Raw genomic sequence first — 20,668 nt, forward strand, 5'->3', positions numbered from 1 at the left:
AATTGGTTGTACAGAACCTAATCCATGTCGCACCATTGTTTTAGCTATCGAAGAAGAAAACAGCTGGGAATGATTAAATGGGTCAAGTCCAGTGACCTGACAGAGACAGAGAGGAAGAAAAAGAGAGAGCAATGGAGGGCCGCAACCAAAAATTACAGGGAGAGAAAAAAGATGGCCGAGATTCTGTTAGACTTTGTACCTCTATCCATGGAAAGCACTTTACCATTTCTGGAAAATGCAAATGCTAATAGTGCAGCACAAGAGCAGCCAGTACAGGTCAAGCGTTTTCCTCTGACGGTGGAATTAAGCCCACTGCCATGGTGTTCTCCAGACCAGAATGAGAGCGGAGGAAGGATACGTCCTTGAATGAGAAACAAAAATAAATCCAAATCAAGAAGATGCAACTGGGATAATGGAACAGTGAATGGACTGTGCATCACATTGATGTTTGATGAACTTCCAAATTGTAATCTTCCAAAGATAAAAGAGGACATTTAATGCTTTACAGTTTAGTATAAGGAACCTGTTTCTTTCACCACAATGTGATTACCAGTGTTGGGCAGTAACGCGTTACTGTAACGCAGTTACTTTTGACAGTAACTTATACTGTAACGCTTTACTTTTTAAATAAAGTAACTCCGTTACCATATGGTGCGTTGTCCGTTTAATGAATTAATTTTGGCTGAAGTGTAGCCTACAACCCAACCTGTTTACAGCAGCGACGCATTGTAGGATTGGTGGATGCCAACCACTGTAAATTCAATTCATTTTTATTTGTATAGCGCTTTTAACAATGAACATTGTCTCAAAGCAGCTTTACACAGATAATGTGGTGATTAAAAATGAATATGTTCTTTATAAGTTAGTTTGTCCCTGATGAGCAAGCCGGTGGCGACTGTGGCAAGGAAAAACTCCCCGAGATGGCATAAGAAAGAAACCTTGAGAGGAACCAGACTCAAGAGGGAACCCATCCTTATCTGGGTTGCACCGAATGTCCATTTATAGCAGATATACGATGTTGCAGGGTGCAGTGATGATGATCAGAAGCGAAAAGTAGTCCTCAGTCAATGTAACAGACTGTTGACATTACCTACAGTCCAATCCATCCTCAAAGCGCCGTTCTTACTCCGGAATTTCATGGAACCACCCAAGGCGTTGATGAGAGAGTGGCCTTCAGTCAAAGAGAACACTATCCAGAGGCAGGCCTGGACGAAGTGAAAAGATCCACGGAGGGGAGAGGGGCAGGAACAGTGGTCACTGGAACCTCAGGAGCATGTTTAACTCGACAGAGAGAGAGAGAAAGAAGAGGGTGACAGGAAGAAAAGTACAGTGTCTGAAAGTTAATATCACTGTGCAGTTTGGACTCCGGCAAGACTCGCTATGGCAGCATACAACAAAGTGAACGTGTGAGAGTGAGGGGACGACAGCATACAAATATCCCAGTTCACCAAACACTCTATATCCATGTTCCCTCCAGATCTGCGCCTTTACCTAAGAAAAAATCTATTGATCAAAGGCTTGACTAAATAAATGTGTTTTTAACCTCGACTTGAACACTGATTGGAAGGCTGTTCCATAACTGTGGGGATTTGTAAGAGAAAGATCTGCCCCCTGCTGTAGTCTTCATTATTAGAGGAACCAACAGATAGCCTGCACCTTTTGATCTAAGTAGGCGTGGAGGATCATACTGGTACAGAAGTTCATTTAGATACTGCGGTGCGAGACCGTTAAGTGCTTTATACATCAGTAGTAGTATTTTATAATCAATGCGAGATTGGATTGGGAGCCAGTGTAGACTGATTAAAACAGGGGTGATGTGCTCATATTTTCTAGATCTAGTGAGGACACTTGCTGCTGCATTCTGAACTAACTGAAGCTTATTTATGCACTTACTCGAACCCCCAGACAGTAAAGCGTTACAGTAGTCTAATCTAGATGTAACAAAAGCATGAACAAATTTTTCTGCATCCTGTAATGACATCATATTTCTAATTTTAGCAATATTTCTAAGGTGAAAGAAGGCGATCCTGGTAATATTATTCACATGAGAGAAAAGACTAGGGTCAATAATCACACCAAGATCTTTGACTGCTGTACACGCTGAAACAGAAACACCATCCAGAGATGCTACGTAATCGGAAAAAAGTTTGCTTCTAACTGCATGTGGTCCTAGTAAAAGTACTTCCGTCTTATCTGCGTTAAGCAGAAGAAAGTTATCAAGCATCCACTGTCTAATTTCCTTTAAACATTTCTCAACATTGTAAATCTGATCTCTCTCATCTGGCTTTGTTGAAATATACAGCTGTGTATCATCAGCCTAGCAATGGAAGCGAATACCATGTTTATGTATAATTTCACCCAGAGGCAGCATATATAAAGAGAAAAGCAGTGGGCCTAAGACAGATCCTTGAGGAACACCAAACTTTACCTCAGAGACTGTGGAAAACTCACCATTTACATCAACAAACTGATAGCGATCAGTCAAATAAGACCTGAGCCAAGAGAGAGCTGTTCCCTTTATACCAACAACGTTCTCAAGTCTAGCAAGCAGTAGAGTGTGATCAGTGGTGTCAAACGCTGCACTAAGGTCGAGCAAAACAAGAGGGGGGACAAAACCCTGATCAGAGGCCAATAACAGGTCATTTACCACCTTAACTAGCGCCGTCTCTGTGCTATGATGAGGCTGAAATCCTGACTGATACATGTTAAAAAAGTTATTCATAAGTAGATGGGAGCAGAACTGCTGTTCTACAACCTTTTCTACAATTTTGGATATAAAGGGGAGATTTGATATTGGTCTGTAGTTTGAGAGCTGACATGGGTCAAGGTCAGGTTTCTTAATTAGTGGTTTGATAACTGCCAGTTTGAAGGATTTAGGTACATAACCAATGCTAATGGAAGAGTTTATTATTTTTAAAACAGGTTTAATTACCTTTGGAATTATCTGTTTGGGGAAACTTGTAGGCAAGGGAAAATGCAAGAATGCAGGTTGATGATTTTGATGAGGAGTCATTCTCTTGAATAGGAGTGAAGCTTTGTAATTGATTGTTATAATTACACTGCTGTCTACAGAGTTATTTGTAAAATAGATTGGATTTATATTAATCGTCTGGATTTCTTGCCTGTTTTCAACTTTATTATTAAAAAAGATCATGACTACCTATTGATGGTGTGCATTTTAGTGCAGTGCTTTTATTTCCTGTTAATTTTGCCACCGTGCTGAATAAAAATCTAGGATTATGCTTGTTATTTTCTATGAGGGTGGAGAAATATGCTGATCTAGCAGCACTGAGAGATTTTCTATAATTTAGGAGGCTCTTCTTTTCATGCTATTTGAAATATTGTTAATTTTGTTTGATGCCATTTACGTTCTAATTTTCCGAGTGGTCTGTTTTAAGGTGCGCGTATGATTATACCACTGTGCAAATTTTTTCTCCCTGATCATTTTGGTTTTAAGGGGGGCTACATCATCTAGAGTATAACATAACGTTGATTCTAGGTATTCAGTGGCCCAGTTGAGCTCTGCGGGGTCAGACGGAGATCTATTTAATATCGTAATTTCTGGAAGATTATTAATAAAACGCGCTGCTGTAACTGATGTGAAAGTACGCTTAACACAGTAACGTGGTGAGGTAGTAATGCAATGACCGAGGCAGATTTTAAAAGAGATGAGAAGAAGAAGACGCACTGTGGGCGTGTTTCCGTTTATTCAGGTCTGTGCGGCAGTAATGGCGAGTCAAGGCGAGAGCAAGACGAGTTTCTCAAAGTGGAAATATTCTCATTATTTCACTTTAATTGAGCATAAGACAAAAACGTTTTAGTCAAATGTAAGTTGTGTCTTTCTGGTTCGAAAGTCGTATCTACTGCGATAAACATCTCCAATCTGTCGAAGCTCCTCCAGAAACTCCATGCCTCGACGAAGCTAGAAGCTAACCCGGTGTTATATTGTGCATTGTTGATAGTTTTCATACTTAAGAGCTCAACACAACAGCTTTTATGATGCAGAAGACACTTTAGTTTTTGATTCTGAAAATACTATTCGGCTTGTTTTGTTATTTTTTTCAGAAATCCTTGTGATATATTCAGTTTGTGCCGCTCTGACTTTAATAAAATAGTGTTTAAAAATTACTTTGTGTTTAAGTCAGTTTTGTGTTTGTTTAGACCATAACGCATAAAAGGGCATTAATGGAAACATTAAAGAACGTTCTTTAAAATAATACGTAAAAAGTTACTTTTAACAGTAAAGCATTACTTTTTGGTGAAAGTAATCAACAAAGTAATTAAGTTTTTTTTTTAAGTAATTAAGTAATTTTAACTTTTTAAATGAAGTAACTAGTTACTATTTATTAGTAACTAGCACAACACTGGTGATTACTATGTAATCTTTTTTTTACGCTACATGGCTGGATAATTAAAACACTGAACGATCGGACACATATGTGGGAATGTCGCCAGGGAGCACACAAATGTATAAAATGTCTGTATTCTGTAGCATTTACATTGCACTGGAACTATTCAATTAAATTCAATTTTATTTGTATAGTGCTTTTACCAATGAACATTGTCTCAAAGCTGCTTTACACAGATAATGTGGTGAAAAAGATTTTCCTCAAAAGTGTCACCTGTTCCAGCATGACAATGCCCTGTGCCCTGACTGAGTGGAAAAACTCAAGTGGTCTGCACCATGACTATTGAACATCTGTGGAATGAACTGTACAACAAAACCTAAACTCACTTAGGGTTCTGCAGCTGGATGTCCATACTTTCCCCACAGTCACACCCCAAAATCATGTGGTAAGCATCCCATAAGTGTACAGGGTATTATACCAGCAAACTGGAGACACGATCTGGAATGGTATTTTCCAGACCACATGAGTGTTAAATGTCAGGTGTCCAGTTAATTGAGTTTGAATTCATTTCGAATAAACAAGTCATCCAAGGATTATTTGTAAGTATCATTTACACTTAAATCTGTTTTGGCTCCATTGATATCAAAAGACTGATAAAAGATGTCCGGTGTATTTTATTAATAATTACATAACATGATGTAAACAGGATTTGTATTTTATTGTATTAATTACTATTATTAACTGTTTCAAAGAATATGTATTTTTAGTAATTTTACATTTGTAAATGAGACCTAATAAATCAGGTTTATTCACTTGGATGTAATCCGTGTAGTGTTTTATTTTATTTTTATTTATTTATTTTTTGTTCTTCTTCATATGATCATTTAATCTGTCCACCCATCATGTAACCAATAATAAAAATTTTATATAAATGAAAGTGTGTGTGTGTGTGTGTGTGTACACACACACACACACACACACACACACACACACACACATCAACAATGGGTGTAAATGGCAAAATAAAATTTTTAATATTAATTCATGTTTTCAATAACGACCCAATATTATACTATTACTGATTGACATCCGTATAGTATAATATAAATGTTTTTTGTTGTTGTTTTGGGAAAATAGTATTGTTTTAAAATAATGAGAATTATTTTTTGTTAGAAAACAGATTACATGCAGATTATAAGTAGAAGTATTCATTTTACCTGGAATGTATTAGGTTTGAATAAGCACCTGCAGTGTTTCTCTAACAAAAACTTGGATTTGACATTTTGTATTATGTTTTTACTTTGAAAATGTCTTTGGAATCAAATAATGTTATTTGTAGTTGATTTGTATATTGTGTTATCTTTCTACTGTCCTTTTATGTTCACAGCAGTTTAGAAATGGATGTGAATTGATGTGAATATTTGCATCAGCAGTAATAGCGATGTCTCAAGTTGTTTTTGTCTTCTTCGATATATACAGATGATACATTCAGTACATATTCAGAACACATCTTTGTGATCGAGTCTTTAAATTATAGCTTTGGTATTTTACTTATGCAAATAGATGAATGTTGTATTGATCACAGTAATGTTTTTTTGTTGTTCATGATGCCTGTGATAAGTGATTTATTTTTCTTAGCTAAAGTAAAGTGGGTGGTTTCAGAGCAAGAAATGTTTACACTAATGACATGGGGGTTATTTACATCAGTGCTACAAGGCATAAATTGAGCTGACTTGAGCAGCAAAGCTTGTGAACATTAACTGGCTAAAGTAAGCATTTCAAATAGGGGCTGTTGGTTTGATGCAGAGTTGTACTTTCTGCCTAGTTTTAACATCTTCATAAGAAATAATGGTTGGATATTTGCTTAATTTTATAGATGAGAGAGGAATTTAATTAAATAATTTTTTTTTCCTTCTAGGCCACATCACTGCTTCTGTTTGTATTAAACAGTTTCAGTATAAAGAAATTATGAACATAAACCGAAACAGTGGCAGTAAAAATTTTGTGGCAAAAAACTAAATTGTGACCAGTATAGTAGTTGACATTTAATTTTAATAAATCTTATTATGAATGTTATTGTAATGTATGGAAATGTTATTTAAAGCTGACCACTTGCTCCCAGACGCATCCTGAAACTAGCACAAGTAGATATTGCTGAACTAAGGACAACATTTTTACAGATGGTTTATTTTTGGACCGTACAACATTTCTGTATACTGAAGACTATTGACATTGTACACTAACTAGATATTCTGATGCTTAAGAACGTTGCTAGGCTAAAGTTAAGGTTCAGAACAGGATGTACAGAAAAACTAAAAGGTTTATGAAGTGCTTTTACTGGCTAGTTGGGTATGGAAAGGTTCTGTCGTTCACATAATCTCTTTTAGGCTTTGTTCATTCTTAAATCTGATTTATAAATAGCATGCAGCCATTGCAGATTTCAAGTAACCAAATCAAATTAGCCTGTACAGAATGTAGCCACTTTTTCTTGTGTATCCAATTAGGTTGTTATGGCAACAACACATAGGCAGGAGTCTGGAATTTTGGACACAAGACAAGATGCTTTTTTTTTATTTTATTTTTTTTATGATTATCATCAATGTAATATATCACTTCATGATTTGTCTTTGAAAATGATTACGAAAATAGAAATGGTATTGAATTTGTACAAATCGTGTTACAGTTCAAATATAGTTATGATGTAGTCTGGTAAGAGGAGCGATTCTGGTTTACATAAATTATTGCCATAATGATTTTCTTTTCTTCTACTACAACAACTTATTCCGTTCACTTCAACCTTTGTAGAATGGTTAGCTCGATTTGCTTAAAATGCCCAAGTTCCAGTCACTTCTATTCTCGGTAGTCCCAACTATGTTCTTTTGTTCATGTGTTTAAGAACATGGCACATGAGATCCTGCTTTTTAAGGCATTTTTTGCTATATATATATATATATATATATATATATATATATATATATATATATATATATATATATATATATATATATATTAAAACCACTTGTCTTCTAATAATTCTGTCCTTTTTTCCCCCCTCTATACAGCTTCCATTATCAAGCAGAGTGAACGCGGGTCAGCCTAAAGGATGTGTTAATTATGATCCAGCAGCACAGGGTAAAGAACTCCAAAGGAGAGAAAGGTAAGTTTTAGACATTTTCAGATTTTAAACCCTTTAACTGTCCACTCATTTGACTAGTAACTTTCAGGTGCGAGATGCATACTTGGGAAAGTAACTGGTGTTTTTTTTTTTTTTTTAATATGAAGGCTTATAAAAATGGCCTGCTGAGTAATTATAAGGTCACAGAAATACAATGTATTTTTGTATTGTTTTCTGGCTTAGAAATTCATGATCTAGTAAAGCATATGCTGGATAAGGCAAACACACGAGTTAAAACTGTCCCCCAGAATATAAAAAAGATCATTCTAGCTTGGTGTAATCAAGTTTGAAACTATGGAGAAGTTTTTTAGCACTTTTCATTAGTCAATAGCTGGTGTCAAGTGTTTTCAAGCTCAGCAAATTTTCAATATTACATGTTCGGTTAAAAGAAAGTTACAACATAAAACTATAGCAATACTTTGAATGTTTGACCCTTTTAGCCTCTCACACCCACTCCTGCCAGTCACCCTGTAGCTTGACTTCTTTTATCCCTTGGATGATGACCGCATCCCTGACACGGTGCTGACTGTGCGGTACTAATTCAGGATGTCGGTTTTGTAGAGGTCTGATGAGTCACAGAAAGAGCAAGCCTGCCAAATACATCGATAAGTTTTAAACAAGGGATTGTAGCTTTTTTGTATATTTTGTACGACGTCCGACAAATCTGCTCTTATAGTTTCTACAAATAGTGTTTAAACACCTACTGCAAAAAGACATTGTGATACGCTTCATTAAAAATTGATGATGCTTTAATTGTGTACATTTTATTTCGCTTGGCACGTGGCGCTTAAAAAACAATGTCATGACAATTGCACCTGTGTATATATATTGTTTTATTATTAATTTCTTTATATCCCTTCCCAAAACAGTGGCATGTGCTTATTTTGTCACAATTACATTTGAAAACAGTAGCGGGTTACACATCTAAAGGATTAGGATAATGTATGATTTGTATTTCCATTCTTTTAATGGAACTTCAAATGTCCTATTAAATATGACATTTGTAAATTCATGTGAAAGGTTTGTGGGGAAGAGTCTGGTAACCGATATTTTTTTGTAAGTCTCGCTCATTAGAATTCCTGCTCGTTTTGTGTAAGATTGACTTAAAATACTGTCTTGCCAAATATTCGGATCTTGTGATACATTACAGGGTGAACTAGTAAACAGGAGCTGGGAGGCAGGGTTTGGACAACTCAAAAGGTTTTTTTTTTTTTGTTGCTTTTTTGTCTGTTTGATTTCTCAAAGTCCTTTTCAACACATGAACACAAGGTTCACTTAGCTCTCTCTCCTGTGGCTCCCCCACTCCTCCTTACTTTTGCGGTTGCTTGCTAGAATGAAGAACAAGACACAGAGAGCTTGCAGCTGATGTATAGCACAGGTGTAGCACCTCTTTTTCCAACCCCTGTGGCAGTACGACCCAAGGCTTCCTGTTCAGTGCCTCAGTCTGCAAAACAAAAGAGAGCGATGTAGTTTTGAAAATGTAAAGGCATTTTTTCTGAAAAATTGTCTATTGGCACAGATCTATGATAATAGCCTGCTAGTCTCGCTACCTTTTCGATTTTGGGTCTGGAGCAGGCTACAATTGCTGAATCTTAATTTGGAAAGGCAATTGCCAGTGGCGCAAGTGCAACGCCTTAATGCTGAATGTGCCTTTGCCCATCATTTATGTTGTCATTCAGATCGGCAGTGTGTGGGTGCAGGATTCTGTCCAGGAGTTGCTGAGCCATAACTTTGGCCATAACTTTGTGTATACTAAGAGTGGAGAAAAGCTGTTCCGACCCAGGACAGGGGTCCTGTTTGTCCCCTGTTTCCGTGGTGCAAGGACGGATGGGAGGTTAGGGATTACAGTCTGAATCGACCAATGTATAATATGTACCTTTAAGAGAAGTTTTATGAGAAAAAGAAGGAGATGGAAGGCTTTCGTATATCCACAGATGCACCACTAAGTGGTCATCTTCAATTTGTACTGTTTTGTTTAGCACTGCCTCCTGTAGTTTAGTATCAAACTGCTTGACTACGTCCTCCAGTAACTGTCTTTGAAGGGTGCCTGAGCTTTTGGGAAAAGGCAAACTCAGGTTGGCGAACAAAATCACTGGCAATACTAGTCACTTTGGGCTGTTGTTGCAAAATTGCTTTATTTAGTTCTGGGTATTCTAGGAGTTTTGCAAACTGAAATTGATAGCTGTGAGAGGATTCCCTTGACAGTGCAGAAGCAGATGGTGCTTTGGGGCATGTTTAAAGATCTTGATAAACACCTCTTGGTTGTCCTGTGGTCCCATCTTGAAAAGTGTGATGTGGGGCTTCAGTTAACTTTGAATTTTGCTGTTGTAGTACCTGCTGTAACATAATAACACAGACTAAGAGGAGGCTGATGATGTGTTGGATGGATGCTCTCGAGGGGATGATTTGATGAGTGCGAATAGTCCTTACATTCTGAGTGTGGCCACCAATTTTTTTGTAAGTTGAGTGATTGTTATCTCACTAAGCCCTTATGCACACACTGGTCTGCGCTGAAAACACTCATCCAGTAGCTTACTCAATGAGCTTATAGTGCTCATAAACTTTCTTTCGGCTTCTCCCATTAGGGGTCGCCACAGTGGACCATCCATATAAGTGAGCCGCATTTTTGATTTGGCACGTTTTTACGCTGGATGCCCTTCCTAACGCAACCCTCCCTATTTATCCGGGCTTGGGACCGGCGCTAAAAGTACACTCGCTTGTTTCAACCCTAATGGCTGGGTTAGCTCATAGCGCTCATATGTTTGTAAAATAAATGAAATACCTACCGTATTTTTCGGACTATAAGCCGCTACTTTTTTCCCACGTTTTGAAGCTTAAAAAACTAAGCGTCTAAATTATGGATTTTTCCTGGGTTTTTCCCGGTTTCACAAACTTCAAGCCAAAAAACTGAGCGACATAACATTAGACCAATGAAATTTCCGAACGGTAACGAAAAAAAACGCACCTCGCCTGTGTTCTGATCTCCACGGCATCGGGAGAAAAGATTCACTGATGGAGATTTTTAAAAGCACGACGATGCCAAAAGATAAACTCTCGAGAGAAAATTGTTGTGAAAGGAAGGAGGAAGACAGTGAACAATTACTTTCTTTGGTAGGCTACTGTTTAGATACAAGCCGTTGTAACGCGTTGAGTCTGGGTCATGGGATAGCTTGCTAACTCCATTTGCAACAGAAATCATATAAGCACAGCCAGGTTTCCAAAACTCCTGCTTTTTTATTTTTCTTGGCAACAGCGTTACGAGTTAGTCAAAGAAACTTGGAAATTAACATCAGAAAATAATAAGGACATATTCCTCGGTCTTGCACACATGCAGTAATACTGGAAAAATGCAGCGGAGCCGCAACATATTTGACCCGTTACACCGTGTAACAGACACTGTCTTTCGTTAAAGCCTGTGTAAAGTTCATTAGTTTAAATGAAGACTTATTTATGTTCAAAATAAAAATCTTTGTAAAATTCAGTGGGTGCGCTTAATAGTCTGGAAATTACGGTATGTGAAAAAACGACCCTTAAATTTTCTGACTACGTTTGGCTTGTAGTTGTTAAAAGGCTGTGCTTCACCATTCAAGTAACTCTACAATGTGTTAAAGCATTGATTGCATTATTGAGTCCCCTTGTGAATTAGTGCTTGGACCCTAATAATCACAGCTATGCAGCTGTATATACATTGTGTGTTCAGTAGTCGCAAAGAAAGCGAACAAATAGTGACATTTGGTTTGGTGAAAATTTAACTGGAAAGCATAAACGTATATAAAAAAAAAAAAATATATATATATATATATATATATATATAATATATATATAATATATATATATATATATATATATATATATATATATATATATATAATATATATAATATATATATATATATATATATATATAATATAATTTCTCAAAAGAGTGGAAGTTAAAGGGGTTAACATTTGCCTGTTAGAACACTGTTTATCACTTGTCAGTAAATGTGTCAATGCAATTATTTTGTATTAAGTTTCGCTTAATTTTACTTTTAGATATTCTATGATAAGAGCTCGTGGAATTGGCAAAGTACCAAAAGGTGGAAGAGAGAGAAAAATGGAGCCAATGACAGAAAATGAGAGAGCGTGTAGGAAAAAGGAGAGACTCCCAGAAGTATTGATGTTGGAGGAAGAACAATGCATGTCAAGTCGTAAGCAGACATAATCTCATTCATATATATATTAAATTATTGGCATAATGTGTTATAAGTTACATGTGAATTGACTTTCTTTTGCCTTGTGCTGTGATTTAGAATTATGCATTAGCACAGGGAGCATGAATGAGAGGAACATTCAACCTGGGCACAAATCTTCTGCAGTTTACCAAAGTGACCCTGAAGCTAATCTGTGTGTGGTGTGCGGGCGAAGTTTCAGCTCTCGAGGACTGTTGAAAGTTCACCTGAGGGTTCACTCAGGAGAGAGACCGTATCACTGTCCATACTGTGATAAAAACTTCCGGCAATCCAGTCATCTAAGTGTGCATATTCGAATCCATACAGGAGAAAAGCCATACAGCTGTCTTTCCTGTGGGAAGAGGTTCAGTGATCGAAGTGCATGCAACAGACATGTTAAAGCTCATCTCGAAAATGCTGAACTTGGCCATCCTACTTGAATAGATAAATGATTCAGTTGGGGAGACTTTTTACTTTGGCTTTTATCCTCCTACCCTGCCCTCTTATAGGAAAAAAACAGAGTCTAGTATATTTTTAAAGGTTTTTTTTTTGTTGGTTTTTTTTGCCCTACTTGAAACTTTTAATATATTCCAAAAACATTTTGTAGCATATTGTGCATTAAAAAAAAAACAGTTTTACCTCAAGAAATCTGCGTAGTTTAGAACCTTTCATTAATCATTTTCAGTTCCTGAATAAAAATGTTGTAGCATGGTTTTTGTTCAATTTCCCATGATTCAAATCTGATTTGTCAACTATTTGTAAAGCTGCTGTTTTTTTTTTTTTTACTATTCAGTAACTATAGCATTATTCGCAAATACACTTTTGTAAGCACTGTTCTTTTGTCATTCATTTTTGCTGTTTTTTTGTTATTTGACAAGTGCGATAGGACCAGTTAAACAAAATTTTGGGATATGAAACGTTTGTGTCATGGTTATAGGTGCTATAAAAGCAGAGCGTGATTTGAAGTTTAAATATGTGATTAGCATCTACTTAAATTGTAATTTATTAAATATAAGAATCTTCAATTGGTGGAAAACTGACAGTTTATTAAAAAATGAATTTTATTTTTTATTTGGCCGAAATCAAATGACTAGAAATTAAATCATATTCAGATCAATCAGTAGATCACAGGAATTGTAATGAGCGAAAGTGAATTCCATTTATTGTTCCCTACCCGAATTCCTAAAAAAAAAAAAAATAATTTGATTTTACCAGTGTTTTTTTTCCATAACCCAGTTGGATTTTTAGGTTGCAGTCACACTAGACTTTCAGCAAACAAAGTTCTCTCTGTTTTTGTAGATAAAAATAAAGGATGTGGTATGAGAGTTTGTAAGTAGTATTAAACATCTGATGATGAATTAGATATTGATGGACATTTACATTAGAACATTTATTCAGACAATTTTGAAAAGTGAAAAATGGCAATAAATATTAAATCATTGAAACTAAATACTTTAGACACATGCTAATTTAAATGATTATAAAGACAAAATTGATCGATATACACTTACAAAAAACAGGGAGGGGAGAGTAATGTTACACTTTGAGTCAGAACCTGCACACAGACTGGATTGAAGCAGTACTGCAGAATGTTGTGCAGTCACTTTTGCTGGAAGGAAACAATACCCAATAAACCCAATAATGTAAGCAACAATTCCCAAATGTACAATAAAACTAAATAGTAAAGGTTCAGTTCTCATTATCTGTCCGTATTCAAGTTTTCCTAAATGTATAATAAAGGCATGCTAGAGCTCAGACTGGGGAGATAATGCACCAGAGTGTGTGATACTAACCACTACACCACTTTTTTTTGTGTCAAATCCAAATAGTCACGGTTCAGTTCCCGTTCCCTGCCTGTATTAAAGCATATTAAATGTCTCGTTTCTTAAACTTAGAAAACTAGAGCTCAGACTCTGCTAACCACAACACCACATGGTTGTTTGGGGTCAAAGCTAAATGGCAGGGGTTCAGATCTCAATCATGTATCCTCACCTGCCTGTATTAAAGAGTATATACGTGCTTTTCTTAAAATTATAATGGATGAAAGCTAGGACTCAAACCAGGGATGTCATGCACCAGAGCCTGTGAGATTAACCACTACACTGACACAGGTAATGGTGATTCTCAGTTTCTACCAAATGGTAGAGGTTCAAGTTCTCATCAAGGCCCTCTTTGTTATACTTATTAATTATGAGAAAGCTTTAATTTGTAAACAGACCAAACGTGTTAATGCACTGTATCCGTGTGCTTCCTGAGAATGGTTTAAAATAGTCTTGAACTTGAGAAATAAACAGACATTTAACCTACTGGGTCATCATCTGGAAATCTTTCATATCACACCTTAATCACCATAGAGAAAATTAATGCTACATTAATGCATACAATGCTACTTGAAAAATGCTAATTAAAGCTACAGTTCATTACATTCATCTGGATCAGGACTTGAACCCTAATGAACACCTCAGAAATCTACAGGCCTAACACTCTAAACTATCAGAGCTGGCTTTTTTTATTTTTTATTTAAAAAAAAAAAAACCTTGTATGTCATTCGGATCAATACTATACCTCTCACATTTACATCCATCATATGATCTTTGGGTCAATTTGACCTGTATACACAGACACAGATACACACCCTCACCCACTGTTTTTTTTTTGTTATTATTATTATGATTATTGATCATTTTAAAAACTTTATACAGAACACAAAAAAAAAAGAACAACCACAAGGCATGGGTTCAGGGAATAGCACATGAACCATAGCGAAAATGGTAAATAAAAATAAAGAGTTAAAGACAATAGAAATAAATGTATAAATAGAAACAATCAAAGTCAAAGGTTTAAAGGCAACAGTTCTTCCTACAAATATACAGAGACAGACAGAATGAAGTCAATAAGTGACCTACACAAAAACACCAAAATGTAAACATACATTCATGGTCTTGATAGCTTTCCTTTACAGAAGGTGGACAAGGACTTAACGTAAATCATATTCTTTTTGGAAGTGAGAAATACAGGGTGTAGCCTTTGTAGTCTGATACTTGTAAATATAATATTTTTCAAGCAGAACAATTTAATTGCAAAGAAAATAAACACTTTCTGCACACAAAAAACGTTACATTATTATGATGTAAGCACCGAAAAGCTGTTTGCTCTCACGTTCCCGCACTCTTTACCCACTGTCATGTGTCTACCAGACGACATGTGCCCAGGACCCAAGCTTTTTAAGCCACAGTGAGGGGAATAGCCACAGCTGAGGCTCCAGCTGATTCTCCTGCATGCCTCATACATCCACAATCTTAAATTTCTGAAGTAAGTGTCCAGTTTGTGTGTGTGTGTGTAATTTTTGAGATGTGGAAATAACATCAATCCTAAACTAACAGTCTTTTCATTATTCTAGGTTTTCTAGTGGCAAGAGGAAGCGTTGCAAGATGTGTGGACGGTCAAAGGACACAAAGACACAAACCACATGCAGAAGCTGCAAAACGTACATATCTAGTATACACATGCGTTTAGTAGCCAGGCATGCCTGTCTTTTTTTCCCCCTAATCACCACCCCCTGTTGTAAGGACTATTGTTTATCTGTATTTAATTTTATTACAATAAGATAAAAAAAAAAGTGAGTGTTAAAAAGTTCAAATATAACCTTGTTATAACCAATTACAACCTTTGACAAAACAAAATTACACTTCCATTGTTAAATGTGATCTAGTAGAAAAATAAAAATAAAGACAATATATGTTAATGGCTTATAAAGTGGGGTTTTTCTTTTCTTTTCTGAATTGTTTTATAACCCCAAATATGTCCTGGGTCAATTTAAGAGATACCAGAAGGTCCCAAAAGTAAATACAATACCAGGGTTAAGGGATTAAACTTTTCCTTTACACCATCTGCTAGTAAACATAATCTATTTAATCCCCCAGACTTGAACTTAAACAACAGAACACACTCGAACCTGTCCCACTGAGACACAAGCTGCGCAGCTTTTTTCCAATTGTGAGATCTCCTTTTTAGCGTTCAAGGGCAAGAAGGATAAAGTAGAGAATTCCTGAGTGTGGGTTCAAAGCACAAAGTTCACAACGCTAACAAAACACAACTACTTGTACAACTCCTTTATTCAATGAGCTACCCATGCCATGGGGGGGGGGGGGGGGGGGTCGTCAAAGCACTTAGACCTTGTACACTAAGCTGGTACTGATTCAGAAATTTGTAGTTTCACTCACGACGTGTTTTGACCACAGATACCAGTGGACTACAGGAAGGAAGGATAAACAAATGGGCAACAGAGGGACCATACGACGATCAACATTAGGTGCTAACGGTGTTGGACAAAATTTGTAGGAGGTCTATCAGTAATGGCATTTAAAGGCAATGTTTACGGGGGGGGGGGGGGGGTGTAGCTTTTTTTATATAAGATAGCTTTATAAACTTTTTTTTTTTAATAAACATTAACCCTGGTAATCAGAAAAAAACATTAAGGTAAGGCTCAAACTACAGAGGTGAGCGATTCAGAGCAAGAACTTTTTTGCCACTTCACTATTATCAGCCGCTTTTTAAACTGTTTATCTTGAATAGTGATAGTGGAATAGCTTATAGTCCAACTTTCATGCAGCCTGTGTTTAAGCTCTGATTGGAGGAGTGATATCACTCTGCGCAGTGTTTTTTTTGTGTGTGTGTGCGTCTATAATTTGCTCTTTCTGAAAACAGTTCAAAATGGTCATGAACCAAAATGGTTGTTATGCCTGAGAGCACCACTGAGAAATCTTAGCTACCAATTAAGTTATTTTACATGTGAAAATGACTGATAATAGGAAACAATGATAGAAGCACTTACTTGACTTGAACAAGGACCTAAACCCTGATCAGCAGCCCCAGAAAGGTCTTAACCCTCTAAACTATCCTACATTTTTCTTTCCCCTCATGGATTTGTCTTTCTTTTTACTTCACCTGTTGCTGGATTTTCTCTGAAAGTGTGTTCAGGACAAGACTTTATTATTAATGAAGTTTAAGGTAATGGAAAGGAGCAAACTCCTCACAGACACTCGGCTACATATGTATGCAGAAAACAACGATCTTGTACCAATGAGCTACCTTTGCCTTACAAAATAACTAGCATTGTTAGATGCAAATATGATTTTGTGCACATCGAGTTAAACCTGTTAGCTCTGTATAGCTTTAACTCGATGTGCACAGAATCAAATTTGCATCTTTTACTGTACTTATTGTATATAGTTGTATAACTGTTTAGGGGTACTCAGGACCCACAATAGAAAGGGCAGATTAAGATTAATGCTAATATTGTTTCCTTACATGTCTTTAGCAAATCACTCCTGAATTCCAAATAAGACTTAACATCTACCTTTTGTGCAATGGAAATATAAAAAAGCCATTTGACTTTTCTCTGCCCAACTAGAGAAATGTAAAAATGCTTTATAATCAAGGGCTCAAGAGTGGCAGCTTGGCAATATGGGGGCTTGAACCCCCAAACTTCTGCTCAGGAACATATAGAAATAAGAACTACCACTTCCCTTTGAGAATTGCTTGTACAAAGATAACCTTAAAACACTAAGAGTCAAGGCTATAAGTTTAAAAAAAAATAAATAAAATTGAGGATAATCCTGACGAGCCTATGAAATCATCTGTCACTGTTTACCAGTGAGGCAACAAAGAAATAACTGCTCTGATTCCCCTTGTTTTCTACACTGCCACCAGCAATATCCATATCGAAATTTCAGCTAGCCTAGATCTCCTATAACACTGGGCAGAACAACTGTCTTTTGTTTCTCGATACAAATGTTGGGATCGGTAAATGCTCCTGCTCCTTTTAAGACCTCTGCACCCATCTTTGTTGCTAAGAAAACCAATGATTACCAGTTTTAAGTCAAGTTTATTTCCATAGCGCTTTTCACAACAGACATTGTCTCAAAGCAGCAGTTTTACAAACTATATAAACAGGTGCTTTGATATCTGTTGTAATAAATCACTGTAAAACATGCCTTAATGTATGGCCCAATTAATCTGAAACTGACTTTTTTTTATTATACAGTGCCATTTTGTTAGACCAATCTATTGTACTTTTTACTTTATTTATTACATATTGTATATTGTATATACCAGTGGCGGGCGGTCAGGGCCAGCAAAACCTTCTCTGCTGGCCTAAACACTATCAGTAGCACTGACCTACATTTACAACCAACATCTAATATTTATTCTATAAAATTGTATTAATTTATTCCCAACAGTTTATTTTCTTCATTTCGTAGCGTTTCTCTTGGCTGCACAGTATGTGTATGTAAAAATTTTTTGTCCAATCAGATTTCAGACGCATGTGCTGCCCTGTCAATCTAATCTGCCCAGGGCCATCAAAGTCATTACTGCTGGCCCTTTTACCATAGTCTCCTAAAGAAATAGCTCTGTTTCTTTAACCAATCAAGCTACTGCAGACTGAATAGATAGAAGACACTATTGTTATTAACGGTCAAACACATATTTAAAAAGCAAAAATGAATTAAAACATTTCTTAAACTTTTATTCACGTTTTGTCTTGGGGTCAAAATTGAAGTTTAGTTATTTTTTCTTTAGTCCTTTATCTTGCAGTGGATAAAACTCATAGTTACACTGTTGCAGAACAGCCATATGGCTGGTACATGTAATTTATAAGCTTTGTTTCTACTATATAATGAGGTTAACCCAACATCTTCTGATTAATCAACATCCTTTTTGGTTTCATTCCAAGGGCCCATTACAAATCATCCATCCTGACTAGAATCAACTAGTCAAACTAACCACATATCTGTTGACAACCACAAAATAATCTGACATTTACATTCCACATTCACACAGTTAACATAGCACCGTGGTTGCTCTCCTACAGGAATAAATCCTATAAACGCATGAAAATACCAGGTCTGCACCGCTTTATTTTTTGTCCTGAAACGTGCCCAGGCAGCTGTCAACAATGCTAGTTCATTTGAACACTGCACACCATTCACCATAAAAAGCCTGCAACGTAAATTGGCACACCAAATCACTATGTCAAAAGTCCCCTTGTGTCTGCTTGCGCAAGCATGCAGAGTTTGCAGCAGGTTGCCAGGCCTGCTGAATAATCCACCCCCACAGCAATAAGCAGAAGCGATCGGTTTGATCGGATGATTCCTGTACCGCACTGCTTGACTTAGAGATTGTAGAGAATTATGATGATGATGACAAAGATGATGGAAGCGCCTTCTGCCTGTGGAGAATGAGTTTAAGGGCTACCCATTACATCCCCCTGTCCAAAAAGCCAATCCTATAACACAGTAGAGACCATGGAAAAGTGTTGAATTGTTAAATATGCTAAAGCATCAAGCAACAGAACTGGAAATTTCTGGGTTTACTATGAATTGAAAAGGCTGCAGGGTACAATTCAGTGCCACAAAAACAGATTTTATTGTGAGCATTTGGAGGAGGAAGCAGTAGCAAGGGTGGGAATGTCTTTTACCAAGAAAACACTAATTTAAATGGCTTTCACTTTTTTAAGAAGGATGGAAAGGCAGAACCTTTTCTACATGACTCTGATGGAAGCACTGGTGTCAAAATATATGTACCCCGGTAGTTCAATACCTATATGCCCTACCTTGCCCTTCAAAGCAGATAATTTATATTTCCTGTCAGAATTCACCCACTTATTCTTTAGCAAAGCAGATATATTGAGTCAAAAAGTAGATCTACAAAAAGTACTTAGTAAACCTATGTGGCTTGAAATGCCCTACATTGAGACTAGTGACCAAAACCTCAGCAGGGACACCCCCCACCCCACCCCCCATCATGAGACAATGAGAGAAAGGAGACAATGTCTGTTGTGAAAAGCGCTAGAAATAAACTTGACTTAACTCATCAGACATGACCTCTGAGTTGTTCTTTAGGGTATTAAGTGGTAGTTCTGTTACTTGAGCTGTATATCTCTTAAATATTTGGATTGCTAAATTAGTTTAGACATACTCTTGACATTAGCAAGCAAACTAGCTAACTCAATTATCTAAGATAACATTTGCTAGTAGGTGACCTGGTTAATCTACGCAGTCGGCATTATTAGCAAAACAACTTCAGCAAGTTTTACATTGCACTCTTAGTGCTAAATGCATGTTCAGTGTTTTTCATAGACAGAGTAGCAGTCTTTACTTTATTAATTAAAGACTTTCTTTAATACGTTTCGTTTTTTTTTCAGCCATCATCTGCTTTACTGACTAGTATTGTTTAACTGATGAAACAGTGGGATGGTGTTGGATGAAACAGCCAGTGATGCACACACACATTCAACACTAACATAATTAAAGCAAGATTTTGTCATTGACTATAAGTATCTTTTTATTCCTTCCTAAACAAAACCAATCACATTAAGAGAGCTAATGACTAAAGCGTTAGGTTTAAAATTAGAGAGGAAACGTGATCCTCATACACAAAATGGTCAGTAATGCTTCAGTTTGCAACACTGATAATAATAATTTGTAGTATTATTAAAAGTAAGAAACATTAAAGCACAGAATGGGTGAGATCATCCAATCAAACGAAGGCATTTTCATTAAATCTGAGACAATTCCATAAGGAAAAGCATTCCGTTCATGATTTGAAAAATCATTTGTTCATTTGTCCAAAATGTGGGAGGCATTTTAAAGACCTGAGTGTGAAGAACAAGCATGTAAAATGGTAAAAAGCATAACACAAAAATTAAGCGCACTTGCTAGATGCCTTTGTCTTTTTATTATTATTATTATTTACATTTATGGCATTTAGCAGAAGCCCTTATCCAGAGCGACTTACAACTGAGCAGGTGAGGATTTAGGGCCTTGTTTAAGAACCCAGCAGTTGTCGCTTAGTGGTGCTGGGATTTGAACCTATGACCTTCCAATCCAGAGTCCAATGCCACCAATTGTCCCCATTAGAAAAGAAGGACAT

General features: G+C 36.5%; 1 protein-coding gene and 1 long non-coding RNA gene across 3 annotated transcripts in view; one reads left to right on the top strand and one right to left on the bottom strand.

The window, feature by feature from the left end:
• LOC310721895 (uncharacterized protein) overlaps window positions 1-20,668 on the top strand; it is a 60,057-nt gene that overhangs the window by 17,651 nt on the left and 21,738 nt on the right. For both annotated transcript variants that reach the window (XR_014532236.1, XM_083534071.1), the window contains exon 3: window positions 7,412-7,506. Coding sequence is in view for 1 of the 2 variants with exons in the window: in XM_083534071.1 (XP_083390197.1) it covers window positions 7,412-7,506 (95 nt within the window). In the remaining variant the exon portion in view is untranslated. The remainder of the gene's footprint in view (window positions 1-7,411; window positions 7,507-20,668) is intronic.
• Window positions 368-13,642, bottom strand: LOC310722045. Its single transcript, XR_014532274.1, has 3 exons — window positions 13,246-13,642; window positions 8,838-8,968; window positions 368-1,264 (listed from the first exon to the last, which is right to left on the bottom strand). It is a non-coding gene; the product is annotated as an uncharacterized lncRNA (long non-coding RNA).

The sequence above is a fragment of the Silurus aristotelis genome, assembly GCF_946808225.1.
Source record: "Silurus aristotelis genome assembly, chromosome: 28".
NCBI classification, from domain to species: Eukaryota; Metazoa; Chordata; class Actinopteri; order Siluriformes; family Siluridae; genus Silurus; species Silurus aristotelis.